This window comes from Phocoena sinus, chromosome 17 (assembly GCF_008692025.1).
Source record: "Phocoena sinus isolate mPhoSin1 chromosome 17, mPhoSin1.pri, whole genome shotgun sequence".
NCBI lineage: Eukaryota > Metazoa > Chordata > Mammalia > Artiodactyla > Phocoenidae > Phocoena > Phocoena sinus.
Window position 1 is genome coordinate 23,245,773 of NC_045779.1, and position 18,893 is coordinate 23,264,665.

Below are 18,893 nucleotides of genomic sequence, written 5' to 3' on the forward strand. Positions count from 1 at the left end.
TCTAACCTCAAGCACGCGTCTGCTTCCTCACTACACAGAGAAGGAGTCAAATGCAACTAAAGGGTTAAACAAATGCCTTGGAAACCAGACAAGGAAAGACTCCTGGAGCCATGCAGGTGCGGAATTACAGCCTGCAATCGCTCACCAGGCCTCAGATTCCCGGGCTCAGAATTAGCAAGGTTTGGCTTTTCTTGTTTTGCCATTAAAAAAAAAAAAAGAAAAAAGAAAGAAATTTAATATTCTGTTCCCCCTGCATAGAACTGAGCACACAGTAGATGTCCTCAGTAAATATTTGTTGAACGGTCAACACGGTTTTATGATTTCATCAGAGTTCTCTCCCACCCTGCAACTACCAGTCTGATTTGAGGTTTCTGGTCCATAGACGGCCAGTTTAGGGCCAGATCATCTGACATAACAGCTAGAGGACCGTGTCCCCTTATGGGAGTCACACCAAAGCTCTGCACCACAATGAAGTCACCTTATTCAAAATCACAAATACCAAGAACAATGAGATTATGAAACATAAGAAAAGTGATGACCAGGCAAACTGAAAATGAGAGACAATTGATCTCATCTTAGCCAATAGAGGGGATGGCTAAAGTATGTAAGACATATGCTGGAGAAGAATTTGTTCTTTTTTATTTAGTCACAACACATCAGTACAACAGAGGTCAAACTCAGTGCAGTGGAGGTTGTTTAAACTACACCTGCTAAAGGAATAAACCTGTAAAACGATGCTTTAATAGCCCAAATCAAATTAACCCAAATAGAAGGCAGCAAAGCCCTTTTAAGTATCTCAATAACCACATTTCCATGCACCAAAAAGGAAAACACAACATAAAAATTTCCAGTGAAAAGAAAATATGGCAGCTCCAGGAAGAATTAGGTTATGCATTTAACAGGTTCCACTGGACTATTCCATTGACCACTTGCACACCATGATCACTTATCCATGTTGACATCTGTGAACTTGAGATCTGTGAAATTAAAAATTCATTGCATTGCTTGGGGCTGGTAAATGCAGACATATTCTACGCAAATCGTCTTCTGTCTCTTCCCTGCCAACTCCAAATGCGGACCTCTCCTAACCAAGTCCTGGTAGACGACAGCAATTGGTCATTCAGATTCAGGGGCCCTGATGGTGTGTACATTCACCCTACTGCTGTAGGAAGCAGAGAATTAGCTAGTCTTCTTTCTTGGATAAAGCTGATCATCTGATTTGTCAACGCTTTATTCAGAAATATAAAATTCGATATAGCCCCCCCAAAAAAGAATATCATTTATACAACACCTTAACTGTCAAAATATTAACAAATAGCATCATGTTAACATTGAGCATAGTGGTTTGTAAAATTAATTCTAAAAAGAGACTGTATACAAGGAGAAAAACCGACCAAAAACACTAAATGTTAAAATTCCCAAAACTTTGAGGCAAAATGGAATCATTCTTAGACAGATAGGTTTACAAAGTAAATTAGGCACAGTCCAAACCTATCACCAATTTGTTGGTTTATATTCACTATTTCAATTTAATGTCTGGAACAAAATTTAACAACTAGTTTTTAAAAACTGCTAATACATGACATGATAAAAAAAAACATTAAAAAAGAAAAAGTGAACCAACAAACCTTTCGTCTTTCAACAAAATTTATCTGAAAGTGTACCTTCTTCCTTTTTATTTTACTGATGACTTTAAGGTGATGTTGGCAACAGCCCAGCTCAGCTGGGATTTTAAGCTTTCCCTTCCCTCATTCTACAGCATCAGTTCTTTAAAAAGCTCCAATCTCCGTCCCCCAAGGTCTATAGGGTTTGCCAAGGTTTGCTGCCTGCGTGGGTGCCGAAGGGCTCAGTGCATTGGGAGAGAGTAAGTGGAAGGAGCCAAAAGAGAAGGGGAAGGCCGACAGGGAGGCCACCGAGGAGAGCAGAGGCGGCGAGAGTTTGGAGGCGGAGGTGACCACGGGGAGCACCGGTCCAAGGCTGCCGCTAGGGGGCGCCCGCAAAGCCGACGCCTCCGGATGTGCCGTGGCCAACCTGCCCTGGTGGTGGGGTTCCGTGGGCGAGGCCGTGGTGCCAGTGTTCCCGTGGCCATTCTGGGGCAGCAACAGGGGGTGCGCGACGTGCGGGTGATGTCCGAAAGCACTCGCCCAGGGAATGTGTCCAAGGCCTGCGTGAGCGCCGCTTGCCGCTTCCCGCTGGGAGGCATAGTTGTTCAGATGTGAGACCAGTCGAACTCGAAGCGGGTCCGTGGCATCTAATCCTTCAATGATGCTCAGGTAACGGGCGACTTCTGCCAGGCATTCCCGAAACCCCAAACTCCGATAGTCCATAGCAAGGGCGTGCGCGTCAAAATAGCCTGGGGAAACGAACAAAAGAAAAACCTCAGAGCTTTGCTCATTTCCCGCATTTCTTCAATCCCAAAGGCAGCCCTTCCTGGCAAATATCTACATCCTTTTTTAAAAAAAACGGCATTCACGGGCTCTTCTGAAAGTCCAAATATTTGGGAGTCGACCAAAATCTTTGCATTAATCAACATGAGAAGTATGTCTTTGCTAATGCAAGTTCAAAGCCCAGTTAGAGACTGCCAAGCAGAAATTGGAATTATACCCTACCGGCAGATGAAACTATGTTCATTCCTTTCATGTTTTCCCTCAACAACAACAAAAAATACATCAAGGACAGAAAAACCACAGAGTAGTGAAATTCATTAGACACACAGATGTAAGTTATCATGGAGCTTTTAGGCACTTGGTCCAGAGTAAAGCATTTTTCCGGCTGGAGACAGACACACAGACCTCCTCTGTCTCCCACCTTCCTTTGGGTTTTCTCTACTTAACCACAACAGGTTTCTTTCCTCAACAGTCATGTGGCAGCTTATTCTTTAAGAATCTTGTATATGAAATTAAGAGCATATACTTAAAAAAAAATCTTTTTCTCAAAAAGGTTAACAAACAATTGTGGTTTGAGCTACCTGATCAGAGCTGTCACAGCTTTAGGGCACCTCACCCATAATAGGTATTTTCCAAAAGAAGGTGCATACGCTTAATTTGCAGAGGGCTGGGGTGATGAATTCACTGGAGAAAAACCTATGCGCACGTGAAAATGCACTGACAGGCAACCCCACACACCACACACCGTTCTCTCCCCACCCCCAAAGCACACAGTAAAAATAAGACAGCGACTGCACCAATCCTGGCCATCGGTGGCTGTTCAGTCTTCCCCCACCGGACTAGAGATGTACCTTTCCCTCCGGCAGTGTGCAGCATTTTCAGGTGATCCACCGTCATCTGCAGGATCTCGGCTTTTTCTAGCTTGGCAGATCCCTAGAGAAGAGAACAACAACAACAAAAACTGATTTGGCACCAAGTGCTTTTGGGGAACAACTTAAAATATATATGCACATATATGCTGTGTAAACCATAAAAGTACAGACAACAGCAAAATAAATTATCTTCCAAAATATGTTGGACTCTGTATGAATTCATTTCCTCCGCACAAACAACGCAGTTATTTTCCAAGGCACGGGTAAGGTTTAGATTAATGAGGGGAAGAATTCTGAAGGCGTGGATAGCTACACGGAGAGCTCTATCTACTTTCACCATTACCTGCTTCTCAAAAGCACTGGGTACCAGCCTCCTCAGCTCAGACAAACTGTTATTGATCCGATCTCGTCGGCGCTTCTCAATGATCTGTAGAAAGCAGGCAAAACAAAGGGGGACATTTCCATTCCCACTGTAAATTCCAAAGTGAAGAAAGGTGGTTTTCCCGTTAATTAATAAAACAAAACAACCCCCGCCCCCCCCCCAAAAAAAAAGGGTGCACTGTAAAGAGACTCACGCCTCTCCGTCTTTTCCTGGCCAAGATCTGTGAAGATGTAGTTGGGGACATGGAACCTAGAGCCGAACTCAAGTTCCTAAATGGGGGGGTGGGGGGGGACAGGAATCGCCGTTAAGCGAGAGGAGGTGATCTGAGGGGTCGCCCCCACTCCCTCCCCGTACTCAGATTTTTTTTTTTGGCAACTTGGTCTTCAAGAGCCTCCGGGGTCTTCACCCCGGGCGGAGGCCTGCCGGAGATGCGCGGAGGTCAGTGCAGGGCGCCGGCGTGCCCCGGGCCCTTGGGCGCTGTCACCGAGGCCAGCCGGCGCTCGCCTCCCGCTCCCGTTCCCGCTCCGCCGCCGCCAACTCACCCATTCTCATCCGCACTCTCCTTCTCCACCTCGATGGTCTCGTCCAGCTCGCTATCGGAGGAGCTGTACTCGGGGTGGGCTCGCTTCATGCTGGCTACGCGGGGGATCCGGGGGAGGGTCGGCGCGGCGGGCAGGGAGGAGTTAACTGCAGCGGCGCCTCTCCGCGCTCGGCTGCTCGCGCTCCGCACACACTGGTCCGGCTCACTCTCTGCCTCCGGTTAAAACTCAACCATCCCTTTCCCACGCTGCGCCCCTTCCCAGGGCCCTGGGGAGGGCGGAGGAGTAGAGGGGGCGGGCAAGGGGGCGGACGGGCGGGGCGTCGGCTCCCGGGCAACAGCCTTCCCTTGGCCAATCCGGCTTCTCGCTCCACTGATTGGCAGCCGCTCAGGGGCGGGGTGGGGGCGAGGCCAAGGGCGAGGGCGAACCCCGCGCCCGCCCTCGGCGCCCGCCCCTGCCCGGCGGCGGTGTGTCGGCTCCACAGGGGCTCTGTCGGGCCTCCGCTGGGGGGAAGGAGGAGGCGCGGGCGGCGGTGGGCCGGCGGCGAGCAGGCTGCGGAGGCCGGGCCGGGACACAAGCCGGTCGGCGGCCGCGGCCCCGCCCCGCCCCGCGCGCCCCGATTGGGCTGGCCGCACGCCAGGGCCGCGCCTGCAGCGCCGCCGGTGAGCCGCACGCGCCGCGGGCCGTGGGAAAGTGCCGGCGCCGCGGCCGCCAGCCAATCCGGGCGGCCGGCGGCGGCGGCGGCGACGGCGACGGCGGCCGCGCTGGCGGCGGCGGAGGTGGTGGTGGCGGCGCTGGGCGTCCGCATGAATGGAGAAGAATGCGCAGGCGGGGGAGCGGGGCCGTGAGGGCGCGCCGGCGGGGCTGCGCGGCCGCGGGCCCGGCCCGCCGTGTGAACCTGTAATCGGAGCCTGGGCGCCGGGCGGCCCCGGAAGCCGCCGCCCTGCGCCGAGGTAAATCTCCGCTGCGGGCCCGCCGTATACGGCGGCGGGAGCCGCGCGCCTCTGGCAAAGCCGGGCCCGATGCACCTGGCCGGGCGGCGCGCCGGACGTTCCGCGGAGGGTGCAGGGAACCGGGAGAGCGGCCGCCATTCACTGTGGCCACCAGCCCAGGGCCCCGGGCGCATGCAGGGGAACATGTGGTTTCAGAGAATGTTCTTTTTCGGTTTCTGGAGCTATGTCCTGACTAGCAGACGGTCTCGCTTCCGCAGGGGCTTCCCAGTCTCCAGGATGGAATGAATTCCCCTGTGCATCTAATGTCCGGGGAAAGGGAGCGCTTGTTTTCTCGGCTGACTTGGGGGGGTGGGGGTAGGGAGGAGGCCCCTGGGGATTTTTTTTTTTTTTTTTTCCAGGCGTTGGCGGCCAGATCTTGTCAGCGGGCGACAGGGTGGCGGGACTGAGCATTTGCGTCTGAGGCTGCCCTTGCTGAGGGGATGCAAGTCTGTGATTCTTAGACGCACACGCGCAACCCACACACATCCGGCCTAGGTGGTGGCGTGGCGTGTACTGAGTGCTACGTGCAAGTCCTCGAGAAGACAGATGTTTTAAAAATATATATTGTGTATCTCGGGCCGGTTCCTGATTTGTAGAAACAGCTGGGTGGTTTTTTTGAATTTAGAAATCCAGGCTTCTCTATCCCTGACAAAGGAGCAGAGCTGTTCGTACTCCTCTGAAGTCCACTCTTGTGGCTGCCGTCAGTGAGGGAACGCTTGATAAACATTGTTGAGGATAACAGAAATATGCTCACTTTGAAGATTGCTTGTCCGTTTCTATCCCTCCTTATTATTGATCTCAATGCCATCTTCATGCATTTTGGACGCCGCACAATGAGTGGCCTGAGCCTAATATGGACGTTGGTTTCTCAGCCTCTCACCCACACACACACATTATTGCCACTTCCTGAACCTCTTATTCCACTAAACCTTCACCTCCAGCCCCTCAGTCCTTCCCAAGGGCCTCCTCTGCTTCCCTGTCTAGGCTGGGTCCCTCCATCAGCCAACTGGGATTTGTTGTTTCTGGTGCCCCAAGCATCCTTGCTCCCTGGTATTCCACCAGAGTCCACTTGTCAGTTGTCCCCCTGAGGATAATCCCACTATCTGCTTTCTCTGCTCTTGGCACAGGTAACAGAGCTCTCTGGGGTCTGCTATAATCACAAAACCAGAAGTTCAGCCTCCTGTTCTCCTTTCCATCCTCCCCAATCTTCCGTCAAGAATATCATTGCCACCTGCCTCTTCCCTCCCAGAAGCTGGTGGTCCAGGCACAGGAAACCATCCACCCACTCCCCTCTGCCTTCCAGAAGTTTCTCTGACTTGCAGTTTCTTCCCCCAAAGTGACAGGCCACCCTGCCCCAGAAATCAGTGTGTCCACTACCCCACTGTGGTTCTGTAAATTTTCCCAGCCTCCAGAATCTACAGTGAGTCAGCCTTTCCTGCCTTGGCCCGTTTCTGCTGCCTTGTCGAGGTGTGGACAAGCTGCAGATAGGTGGGGGAGAGGAAGAGACAAAGTGAGGTTGAGGATTCCTCACCCGCATTGGTACCTAAACAAAGTATTTCTCCCATACTCAGTATTACTTTTCGGTCAAAATTGAGGTCTACGTTAAAATTATCCATTTCATGTGCTTCTGAATGTTGACTCTCCTTCGTTCATACATCCAACAAACACTCACTGTCTTCTATGTGCCTGGCACTGTGCTAGGACCTGAGAATGTGACTGTGATCCAAAGGTTATATGGTCCCTGCCTCAAGGAATTCACATTCTAGTGGGGAGATAGTACACAAGTCAAATAGTTAATAGATGTGTCAGTGCTTGGAAGCACCTTTTGCTAAGGAAGAACGAGGGGGTGAGGATATGTTCTGAGGTCTGAGAAGGCCTTTTCAGAGCTTGGGAAGGGCCTTGGATGAAGATGAAGTGAACAAGGCAGTTCAGTTAGAGCCAGGAAAGAAGGGGTCGAGGCCTCCCACCTTGGGTGGTGGATTCACAGGAGAGAGTTGGACTGAAAGCACGAGGCCCAGTGTTGTACCGCCTGATCCATAGAGGGGATTTATCCCTGGACGCTTGGAGCAAAGAACTGCTGCTTTAAACTTAGCAATCCCCTGTATGCAAGGCAAACCTGCAAAAGTGACCCCCTCTCCAGCCTGAGAGCAGCTGCCCAGCCTAGCCCCTCAGGAGAGGGCCTTTTCCAACGGAGTGGGCATGGAGTAGAGGGGAGTGTTATTCTTTTATAATTCATCACTCCTGAGGTACCATCCTTTTCCAGTTTGCATGCAGACCCATTTCCTTGCCTGGTTTGTGGAGTTTCAGTTTAGTTATTTGTATCCAGCCCATTGACTTTCTCTGTGTTCTCTTGCAGAAGAGATGCTCCAGGTGCCCCAGAATAGATAGATACTCCAGATTTGGGAATTCATCCACAGGGCCACTCCTGGGCTGGGCTTCCTCGGAGATTAACTGGTGAGCCCTCCAGAGGAAAAGAGCTCATCCTCATATTACAACTCCAGCATTTCCATATGAAAGAGGCTTAAGTTGGGATGAACATACACACACTACTATATATAAGATAGATTACCAACCGGGACCTACTACTGTATAGCACAGGGAACTCTACTCAATATTCTGTGATAACCTATATGAGAGAAAAAGTTTTAAAAGAATGAGTATAAGTATATATATAACTGAATCACTTTGTTGTACACCTGAAAGTAACACAACATTGTAGATCAACTGTACTCCAGTTAAAAAAAAAAAATATATATATATATATATATATATACCACCACTGTGGGTATCAGTAGCTCAGTCCCCTGGGGAACTCTGGAGACTGCATAGGAAAAAAAAGAAAAAGAAAGAGGTTTAAGGATGGCCAACTGGCCAGAAGGGACACAGCAGCATTCAGGTCGGGGACTGCCCTGGAAGAAGCCATGAACCGTCAGTTATCCTTTCATCAGGGCTTTAGCCACTGTGGATGTCCTTACTTTGGTGTCCTCAATGAGGCCCTTTTTCCGTCAGTTTGCTAGTGAGGGCAGGTGATCGTGAATAAACAGATGTTGGGAATGGTGTGCAGGAGGGCCAGAGACTCCACCTGCAGCCCAGAGAAAAGAGAGAGGCTGCCTCACTCTGGGTTTTAGACAAGTTGCTGTATCCATTCCGAGGGAAAACGCCTTTGTTAAAACAACTTTTACGGGAACCCAGCCAGTGTTTGAAACATCCGGGTCTTGCTTGTTTATGTATTCATTAAACAAACTCATATAAAGCCCCTACTATGTACTGGGCACTGAGTCAGTCCTGGAACATTGAGCTGGGAAGCCACAATCCCTATCAAGCTACTCACAAGTGTGTTCTAAAGACATATTCAGATCAACAGCTGCATGACAGCAGGCAAATTATTTAACATCTTGAAGCCTCAGTTCTCCTCTGTGAAATGGGCATATTGATAATTATTATTTTCCATTGTCACAGATTAAAGATCAATTATGTAAAGCATTTTACATGGTGCTGAGCCATTAGTAAGCACTCAAACAGCAACTGTTATTATTTACTAGTAATATACCTGATTTACCAATGAGTAAATAAACTTAACACTAGGTTACCCCTCAGTTTTCTTCAGATACTGTTACACCTCTAATGAGAAATAAATAAGCATCTAGTAATTGGATATATTAAAAAAAAACAGTGTCACTGTAAATCAACTAGATTCCAATATAAAATAAAAATTAAATTAAAAAAAATTAAATTAAATTTAAAAAACAGTGTCTCTAGATAGTAATATCCTTTTTTTTTTTTTTTTTGCGGTGCGCGGGCCTCTCACTGTTGTGGCCTCTCCCATCGTGGAGCACAGGCTCCGGACGCGCAGGCTCAGCGGCCATGGCTCACGGGCCAAGCCACTCCGCGGCATGTGGGATCCTCCCGGACCAGGGCACGAACCCATGTCCCCTGCATCGGCAGGCGGACTCTCAACCACTGCGCCACCAGGGAAGCCCAGTAATATCCTTTTAAGATGAGAAAGAACCAGTGCTTCTTGTGAAGAATACTAGATTATTTTGAGTAGAGTGAAAAAATAGGCGTCTGCTATTCATTATTAGTGAAAGTTGTGCTTTTTTTAGTCTCTTTCTAAAGAGCATCCCTTGAGCGTGCAGTGCTATGAATATGAGGACAAGCAAGTTGCCTACTTATGGAGGTCAGCGATGGCTCCGTTGTGAGAACCCACCAATCAGAAACCACACGACAGAGTCGCCCAAAACTGTCAGACCAGAATTCTGACTAAATGCCAGTTTTCCTCTGTTCCCCATGCTTCCCGCTTTCTCTAGAGGCCGTGTCTCAAATGCCATATTGCCTTGTGGCATATCATGCCTCGCAAAAATGCACTTCCACTACCGTCTCTCCTAATTGAGGTCAGATGTAAGACCCTCTGTGTTTGCCCTGAAGGAATTGTTTAATTGGAATCCCATCAGGCAGCAGTGTGGTACCGCGGGAGAGGTAGAGGATTCCAAGTTGCCTGCTTGGGTTTTAGTCCCCCTTTCCTGGCTGTGTGACCGTGAGCCCATGACCATACTTCTCTCCTCCAAGCCTCGGTTTCCTCATCTGTAAATTAAGAATTATCCCTCAGCGTTGGTTTTGTTTTTTTCAAAGGTAAAATGAGACAAAGCATTTTGTAAAATACTATACAAATGGTACGCCTCCTGCTTATGTGTTATGATGGTAATAACGTGGACTGCTTCTTCTGGAGTTTGGCTTGGCCCCTGAAGGAGGAGCTTCTGTAGGTTTTCTTGCTCCTGCCAATGAATTGCTTCAGGATGGACCACTCCGTCTTTAAAAAAGAAAAAACAAAAAACAAAAGAGGATATTTAAAATGCCAAAGTGCATTTCACAGGACATTAACCTTTCAAGACTCTCTGTAAATAAAAGAACCAGTTTTCAAATACATTTGGGCAACTCTTGGCAATCTCAGGGCACATGAGAGCATGAACGGCTCTGAGAAGTCCTTAGTAAAGAAGCCTCATTATTCTGTGCCTAACTCAACACTTCCCAGATTCATCCCTTTTTTCACAGAACATCTGCTAATATTCTACTAAAACAGCGTCCCTAAGGAATGGACTTTGGGAAATTCTTCACTAGCATAGAAAGGATGCATTTTGCTTTTGATTAAAGACTACTGACCCACAAAAAATTAAATTAAGCGTAAGTGAAAAGTGACTTAGTAAGAAGTATTATTGAGTTCGGGATATAACTTTTGCTTTGAAAGTTCTTTGCTGACTAATCTGAGAGACCAATTCCTTGAAAAAACTTTAAACGCTTTTAACAGCAAACACTCTTACGGTGCTTACCATATACCAGGCACAGTTTTAAAAACTTCACCTATCATTAATTGAATCCTCACAATAACCCAGGAAGGAGAAATTATTATTTTTTCCCAGTTTTAGAGGAAGAAGCCTGGGCAGAGAGAAGTAGAAGATTTGCCCAAAGTCATATCTGAATCCCTGCTATTGGTTTGACTCCATAACACCTTCTTTCCCTCGAAGAGCAGTTTACAGCGTATTTTTTTCTCAATTAAAATGATGCAAGTAGTAATTTACAACATTTTTTCTCAATTAAAATAATTCAAATACTAATTTGCAGTGTATTCTTTTCAAAATTTAAGTAACTCAACTAAATTTTTTAAATTTTCACACTTCCAAGACAGCTCTGGATATAAATGAGATAAATCTTAGGGTGTCACGAAAGCAAGTTTGTGAATCATTCCTCCTCAGAACCTGTATCCAGTTTCATTCAGTGGAAGTGGAGGCCTATTTTCCTAGGTTGCCTGGACATTCATGCAATACTGCAGTAGCTGTATCCTATGTTGTCATTAGATCCTGTGTCTAAGTGTTTCATAATTTAGGACTTTTGTGTTCATAGATCTTTATTATAAAGAAGTCTAAAATGATTTAAAATTATTAAAATTCAGAGTATAGTGGGAGGGTCCAGGTGAGCCCCAAACTGGGATTTTGTATTTTTTTGAAACTAGTGGACTGCTAACCCCCTAAGTTGTCTGTCTGCCTGAATTGATGTACACTGGAGTTTTGAGTTTAGGTTGAAAGGAATGTTGTTGTTTTGTTTTGTTACCTTTTGATTCAGGGGCCCAGGGCAGAGATGAGGAAGAAAAGAAAAAGAGAGGGGAAGGTTTTGAGGCTCGGTAGAGAGATTAGGACCAGAGGCTGAAGGAACTGTTTGTATGATAGATTACTCTGGTTAAAAAAGAAAACAAGGGCTTCTCTGGTGGCGCAGTGGTTGAGAGTCCGCCTGCCGATGCAGGGGACACGGGTTCGTACCCCAGTTCGGGAGTATCCCACATGCCGCGGAGCGGCTGGGACCGTGAGCCATGGCCACTGAGCCTGCGCGTCCGGAGCCTGTGCTCCGCAACGGGAGAGGCCGCAACGGGAGAGACGCAACGGTGAGAGGCCCGCGTACTGCAAAAAACAAAACAAAACAAAACAAAACAAACCAGTGTTGATCAGCACCCAGGTAACAACATGCTGCAAAGTTGGGATGGGGTGAGTCATTCTGCACCCTCACCCCACCCCTATGCATACTTACCACCAAACGGCACTCTGAGGGTGCAGGGTAATGCACCAGTGGAAGACTGGAGGCTTGGCAAGTCAGCAGTCTTCAGGAGGGCCTGGCAGTGGTGAACTTGTTCCTGAACATCAATGAGGCACTGTCCAGGTAGGGCCGAGAAGTTAGAAAGGGGACAAAGTCCCAGCAGGCAGGAAGGGTTAAGAGTCACTGTAATTTGGGCATTACTGTGACCTTGCCTATACTCAAAGGCTAGTGGGACCAGGCAACCTCCCAGTTACAAAAAGAGGAAAGAAGTGAATGGTGTTTGGATCTCATTCCTGCTATGGACTGTACTGTGTCCCCCCAAAATCCATATGCTGAAGCCCTCACAGCCCCCTGCCATGTGATGGTATTTGGAGATGGGGCCTTTAGGAAGTAATTAGATGAGTCATGAGAGTGGGCCCCTCATGATGGGATTAGTGCCCTTATAAAAAGAGACCTCAGAGAGCTGCTCTCTCCCTCTCTGCTATGTGAAGACACATTGAGAAGACAGCCTTCTGCAAGCCAGAAAGAGAGTCCTCACCAGAATCTGACCATGTTGGCACCCTGATCTCAAATTTCCATCCTCCAGAACTGAAAATTTTAATTTGTGTTGTTTAAGCCACCCAGTCCATGGTATTCCTATTTCGAAACTTATAGAATGTTCATGTATTTTATTTCTTTTATAGATGTGTTCTATTTCACAACTTTTAAAATATATTTTACTTGTCAATAATTGAAAGAGCTAAACAAAAGATTTTCACAAATGTTTCCCACTTAAAAGGTCCCGTTGTTATAGCATCAAAGGTATTTTTCTGTTTTTCAATGACTTTTTTCAATCCCTTATCAAGTATAATTTAATGAAATAGGACAAGTTTCTTTCCAAAGAAATGGCAAAGGGCTTGGTATTTCTGGTTAGTATCACCATTTAACAGAGGTTTGGGTTTTCAGTCTGGAATCTTCCTTCCTGTCCCTCTCCTTTATGAGCTGCTCGTCAGATGACAATGAAATGAAGAGATGGTTTATCCCTGCTGCAGGTTCCCATGTAGAGAGCTGGCCCTACTGACCCTCCCACTAGCACATGAGACAAATGAACCCAGGACCTCTCTCTTTGGGCCTTCTACCCCCATCTACCTGTCATGCCAAATACCCAGAATTCACTGCTACTAAGGTTTCCTGCAACTGTGGCCATCCCTCCGTGAGCATCCTTCCCAGGTGCAGCAGGCAGATTGCTTACCGTCCTTGAAAGTACACTCTGGAGGACACAACTTCCTCAGATCTTAATAGAAGGCGTAATTGAATAAACTTTTCTTTTACCATCTAAAAACACTATAAAATACTTAGCTATCTTTGGCTATTTAGGTTTTCTGTTTGTCATATTGTATTAAGTAATGATAAAACATAGTATATAGAATAAAATTAATGTATTTCCCCACTGGAAAAAATAAGTAATAGAAACAGAAAGATGAATTGGCAGAATTGTTCATAGCGTTTAAACACATGCCCTAATTTGCAAAAGGCAGAATGTATTCAGCATTGAAGACAGCTTGATTAGTCTTTGTTTGTGTGTGTTGTCACACGTCATTGCCTCAGTCTGTACACAATTATCATAAGAAATATTTTAAATGCTTTTTTAAAGTTTTTACCAAAGTACCCAAACTCCAAGTGTAGTTTTCTGAGAATCTACAGCTCTGAGTTAAAATTTTTGTCCTCTGTAAAATACTCTTAGTGAATTTTCACACCCAGTTTTAAGAGTTTTTTTAATGTTTTGTATGTGTTAAGCAAACCTAAAAGTGTTACGGAATTTAAGTACTCCTTATATAGGTGACTCTAACCAAAATTTCACTCTACTATCAGCCAATGTTAAATTTTTATAGTTCTTATTCAAACCATCTTTGTTTCTAAAATTTCTATTCAAAACACAAAAACTTAAAACATGCCCAGAGACTTCTTTTACTGTCCTGGTACCACTTATTGTCAATATGTAACATTTATTGAGATTTTTTTTCCTTGAAACTTGACAAGAAGAATTAACTTTTAAATCAATGTTATCTAATTTATAAATATTACCTTCTTCTATTCCTTCCCCAAAACTCAATCCTTACTGACAAGCTACAAAGCACTTATATGGGACAGCATATCTCTATTCTATTTTACCAAGTTCCTGCCAATAATTACTTCTAATAACTGAGGTATAGAGCGAGTAGAGTACATTGAAAGAGGAATTCATTAACAATTCTTTGGATTTTATCATTGTGACCTTAGATCCTTTTAAAAACACGTGTGTGTGTGTTCATGCATACACATACGCACACAAGATCTTGCTTTACAATTGTTGAGCATTAAGGGTTTTCTACAAAAGGTACCATATTATAGACCATAAATATTCTTCCTTCTTGAATTGGACACACAAAAACCTTAGAGAAGACTGAACAAGAGCACATCCTAGTGTCATCTTTGTCATCGTTTTCTCTCTTGTTCTCCTTTGTAATCAGATCAACAGGTAAGGAGTCCACAAGTCCATTCATATGTTTCCCTAGGAGGAATTTTCATATTGCTTTGTCCATGTGTTTATTCATAGAATCCGGTCTCTTGGACCCACATCTTAAGTGCAAGCCAGAGAGTGAGAATATGCTGATGGATGGTGAGTGAAGGAAGAATCGTGCAGGATGAGACACTTCAATGTCATGGGTCAAAAGCAATTTGCTGCCTTTATTCCCTGTACCTGTATTTGTGGCATATGTGCAGTTAGGAGAGAAAACAGAAGAAGGTGTGATGGTCTGTCCATAGTCGGGAGAAGAGGGCCTTGAGTGTAAGGAAACAGGGCAGCAGAGGGATGGTCCAGTGAAAAATGATTACCGTGCTCATGAGGACAAAGAAAGTGAAACGGGATAAGATAATCTAGTTAGGTTCAGAAACAGAAGGGAGAGATTTTGAATCCTCCTTATACATAGTTGAGGTGATACAAAAAGAATACACACATATAGAAAGAAATCCTAGAGTTGGGAATCTTCTGGGAATGAAACTGGTTTAAGGCTATGGTTTCAGGGAGGGAAAGAAAAAGGGAGAGGCAATCTGAAAGAACATTGAGCAGTACTTGGCATGTCATTGGATGGAGAGAATACTGCCCTGCCAGGTAATGAGTCAAGAATCATTCCCAGATTTCTTGCTTAAGAAAGTGGTTCTCAACTTTTAGCATGCATCAGAGTTACCTGGAGGGCAAGGCGGTTCTGCTGCTGCTGATGCAGGGACCACACTTTAAGAACCACTGTTCTAGAAGACCATTTGTCTTTGCTCATAAAGAATCTTGGCTCTAATAGAGGAAAGTTGAGGAGAAAACAAGTTGCTTGGCTTCAAGTCTATGAAAAGATCATGATGAGATACACAGTATTCAGTATGTATCTTTGAAATCAGCCAGGCTGCTTCAAATGATAAGAACTTTGTACTCTTCTAATTAGTTCAGGATATATGTTAAATTCCTAAATCGAGTGACTTGAATTTGGGGATGGCTTTGTGGGTTGTGATAATGGTTTGATGTTTGTTTTAAGAAAGTCGCTGCCAACTTGAGAAAACATGGATTCTCAAAATAAGTTTCCCATGGGAAGGGCTCCATAGAGAAGAAAGGAAGCCACTGTTTCCCCGATGTCAAATGAAATGTCCAGGCCTCTGAAGCCCAAATAAATGAGCAAATCAAGATAAAAGTATAAAGGAGATCATCCTTCAAATCCACAAAGGCAAAATAATTAAAAAACAGGTGAACATTACAGTGGTAATAATAGAACTTAATAATACATATTAATTACATAAAGAGAAAGTGTGTTCCTCCAGGGCCTACTCATTTTGTATGGAACTATGAGTCACCCTGCATACATATACATAACCCAACTTCAGACCTAGAACTATGCTGTTTAGACGAGTGGTTTTGAGCATCAGAATCACATGGAGGGTTTCAGAAAACACAGATTCTTGGGCGCCACCCGCAGAGTGTCTGATTCAGTAGATCTAGCACAGACACAACCATTTGTAGTCCAAATTCCCAGGTGAGGCATTCGGGACCACACTTTAAGAATCGCTGGCTTAGATCTATAGTTTACAACTTGGCCACATATTAGAATCATCTGGGAAGCTTTTATAAAAATCCCAATTCTTATACCACACCTCAAACAATTAAAATCAGATATCTCGGGATGGAACCCGGGCATCGGTCATTTTTTGAAGTTCTCAGGGGATTCCAACGTGGAGCCAAAATGGAGAATTTCTAGTGAGACCAGTTCTCAAACTTCAGCACGCATTAAAATCAGCTGGAGGACTTGTTAAACCACAGATTGCTGGGCCCTCTTCCGGAGTTTCTAATTCACTAAATCTGGGCTGGGACCAAGGCTATGCATTTCAATCAAGTTCCCAGGTGACAAAGCTGTTGGTCCTGGAACCACACTTTGAGAACCATGGGTCAGACCAACTTCAGCCCTTGATATCTGTTGGGGGATCTGATATAAAATACTGAAGTTAGCCTCCCCTACCCAAACCCCCTGAAAAACAACAAAAACTGGGCATCGGGATTTAATTCATCTGGGATGGCATTTGGTATAAACATGTTTTTCAAGCTCCTCAGGTGATTCCAATGTGCAGCTAAGACTTAGAATCACAGTCAAATCAAGCAAAGGTGAGAATACAATGCATGCCTCACCTGCAACATTTGCTGCTTGTCTGGCTAAATATGACCTCTTCCAACCATATTCCAAATATATTCCTGCTTTGATCATTATATGCAATATATATATTTGCTTAAGAAAAATACTACATTGACATAAATGGAAGATTAGGGCAGGCATTTCTGAATTTGAGCAATAACTAGGTTAAGCCAGGAAGGGATTCTCCACCCCTCCCCACCCCTTCATTGCTATAAATGCAACTTACTGTCTGAATTCTCTTTTAGTGTAACATGGTAGCCCGTCCCTTTAGTGATCTGAAGCTAGTCATGTAAACAGAAACATTATAACTGTTACTATAAAAGCAGTTTCTTATAAATGAGAATTTATGATTATATCTAAATAAACTTAAAACCTAATCAAACACCCTGGTTCCAGGAAAATAACTTTGGGTTCGGACAACACAAACCAGAATAACATTTGACTGCCAGATAAAGTTTTTGCACATACAGGGTCATGTTTAATCACATACTATGAGAATAACTTGTCTGCTACAGACAGTAGAAGCTGAGATTTGGGAATAGGGTGGTGGTATGGGAAGTAGCAGATGGAGTCCGCTCTTAACTGGAGCTTCCTTGGCAAGCTCTTTGCTATCAATCAGATACATGTTTGTAAATAATTACTTTCTACTTCAGTTTTCACTGGAAACAGTGACACTGTTGTGTTTTACAAGCTGATTGAGTCACCTACCATTCATGATCCTTCTAGAATATACTATGCAAGTCCAGTTCTTACATCCAGAAAGGCTCTAGAAGTTTTGCACTGGAAAAGCTGAGGAACCGCTGCCCACCCACTAGAGTGGCTATAGCAAAAAAGTTGAATAATAGCAAATATTGGAGAGGACCTGTAGAGACTGAAACCATCATGCATTGCTGGTTGGGAATTTACCACCCGTTTGGAATCAGTTTGTCAGTTTCCTTAAAAGTTAAACATAAATTGACCACACAGCTGAGCAATTCTGCTCCTAGGTTTTACCGAAGACAAATGAAAACACGAGTGTGAATGGTTACATCACTATTATCCATAATGGCCAAAAGATGGAAGCAATTCAAATGTCCACCAACCAATAAATAGATAAACAAAATGTGTGTACAGTCCACGCAGTAGAATATCATTCAGCAACAAAAAGGAAGTAGTGGTATCTACTGCAACCTGGATAAACCTTGAAAACAATGCTAAATGAAAGAAAACAGTCATAAAAGATGACACATGATTCCATTTAGATGAAATGTCTGGGATAGGCAAATCTATAAGAGAGAAAGCACATTAGAGCTGGGGAGGTGAGAGGGAGGGAGGGATACAGAGGAAGTGAAAGCTAACGGGTACAGGGTTTTGGTAGGGGGTTGTTTCTGTTTCTGTTTTGAGAAGATGAAAATGTTCTAAAACTGACTCTGGTGATGGTTGCATTTACCTGTGAATATACTAAAACCCACTGAATCTTCCAGTTTAGGTGGGTGAGTAGTATGGTATGTGAATTATATCTCAATAAAGTTGTTCGATATGGAAGGAAGCGCGCTGGGAAACGTCAGAAGCAAATCTCCAGCAGCCTATCTGAAGTAACCTTGGACAAGACCTCTTGGCGCATGCGCATGGAGCTGCTTGGCGCTAGTAAAGGAGACCGAGGCTTAGAGGCGCCGGCGCTAGGTTCTCAGTCTCCCTGCAGTCGCTGAATTTCGGCCCGGCCAACAGCCCCTAGCAGCAGCAAGCGGAAAGGGCTGGGACCACTTATCCCATGTAGAATAAAACGCGAGCGCGTTCTCCGCGGTGCCCCGGCCGCTGGTTGCAGACGTCCGGCGGGGTACCTGGTCCCCACGGCTGGGCTGTGCGCCCCTAAACTGGCGGGTCCCTAAGCTATCGTAAGGAGGCTATCTGATGACCGTCTTTCTTCCCTCTCTCTTTCCCAACAGAGGGTAACTGACCTCCCGCGTGATCTGGCAGGACCTGAGGTTCCCTAAACACGTTTCCCCCCTATTGTGCGCAGACTCGCAGAGAACGCAGAGGAGCGGCCGGACCCACCGGAGGGACGCGGGACAGGGAGGCCCCGGTGGCTCCCTCCCTGGGCGGCAGGCGCGTCGCCCGCAGCGGATGGCGGGTGGGGGTGGTGGGGGGGAGGGGAGCTGTAATTGCGGCGCAGCCCTGGTTCCCACGCTCCTATTGTTGGCGACTTTGTTTCCAATTCCCATCACGTGTGCTAATTAGTTAGAGCTGCTGGCTGGCTGGGAGGCGTGTGGCTGCCCTAAAAGCAGCAAGATCACTTCCTGCAGGGAGCCGGGCAGACTGAATGCTACTCGGGGCTTCTTTCTCTCCCCTTTTCTTCTGTGCCTCCCTCTCTGCCTCCCAGGAGGGTGGGAGTGGGAAGGGAAGGGAAGAAATGCTGATTGTGGAGCAAATGCCACTGAATTGCAATGGCAACCGGGAGGTGGTGGTGGGGGGCAGTAA

At 45.8% G+C, this 18,893-nt stretch overlaps 1 protein-coding gene across 2 annotated transcripts; it reads right to left on the minus strand.

Moving 5' to 3' along the window:
- Positions 1 to 616: 616 nt before the first annotated feature.
- Positions 617 to 4,749, minus strand: HEY1 (hes related family bHLH transcription factor with YRPW motif 1). 2 transcript variants are annotated; one of them, XM_032610631.1, is made up of 5 exons: positions 4,184 to 4,749; positions 3,835 to 3,910; positions 3,603 to 3,686; positions 3,239 to 3,320; positions 617 to 2,353 (listed from the first exon to the last, which is right to left on the minus strand). In XM_032610631.1, the coding sequence occupies exons 1-5, from the start codon at positions 4,270 to 4,272 to the stop codon at positions 1,770 to 1,772; spliced, it is 915 nt and encodes a 304-aa protein (XP_032466522.1). In that variant the 5' UTR covers positions 4,273 to 4,749; the 3' UTR covers positions 617 to 1,769. The 2 variants fall into 2 exon arrangements, with proteins under 2 accessions (XP_032466522.1, XP_032466523.1); XM_032610632.1 differs by lacking the exons at positions 3,239 to 3,320; positions 3,603 to 3,686; positions 3,835 to 3,910; positions 4,184 to 4,749 and adding an exon at positions 2,809 to 3,217.
- Positions 4,750 to 18,893: the final 14,144 nt, after the last annotated feature.

What these genes read in the sequence shown, in the direction of transcription:
- HEY1 (XM_032610631.1), bottom strand. Translation starts at nt 4,272, where the DNA reads ATGAAGCGAGCCCACCCCGAGTACAGCTCCTCCGATAGCGAGCTGGAC. An exon ending in GAGAGTGCGGATGAGAATGG is followed by an intron (nt 3,911 to 4,183) that starts GTGAGTTGGCGG and finishes CCCCCCATTTAG; the next exon opens with GAACTTGAGTTCGGCTCTAG. An exon ending in CCAGGAAAAGACGGAGAGGC is followed by an intron (nt 3,687 to 3,834) that starts GTGAGTCTCTTT and finishes TGCTTTCTACAG; the next exon opens with ATCATTGAGAAGCGCCGACG.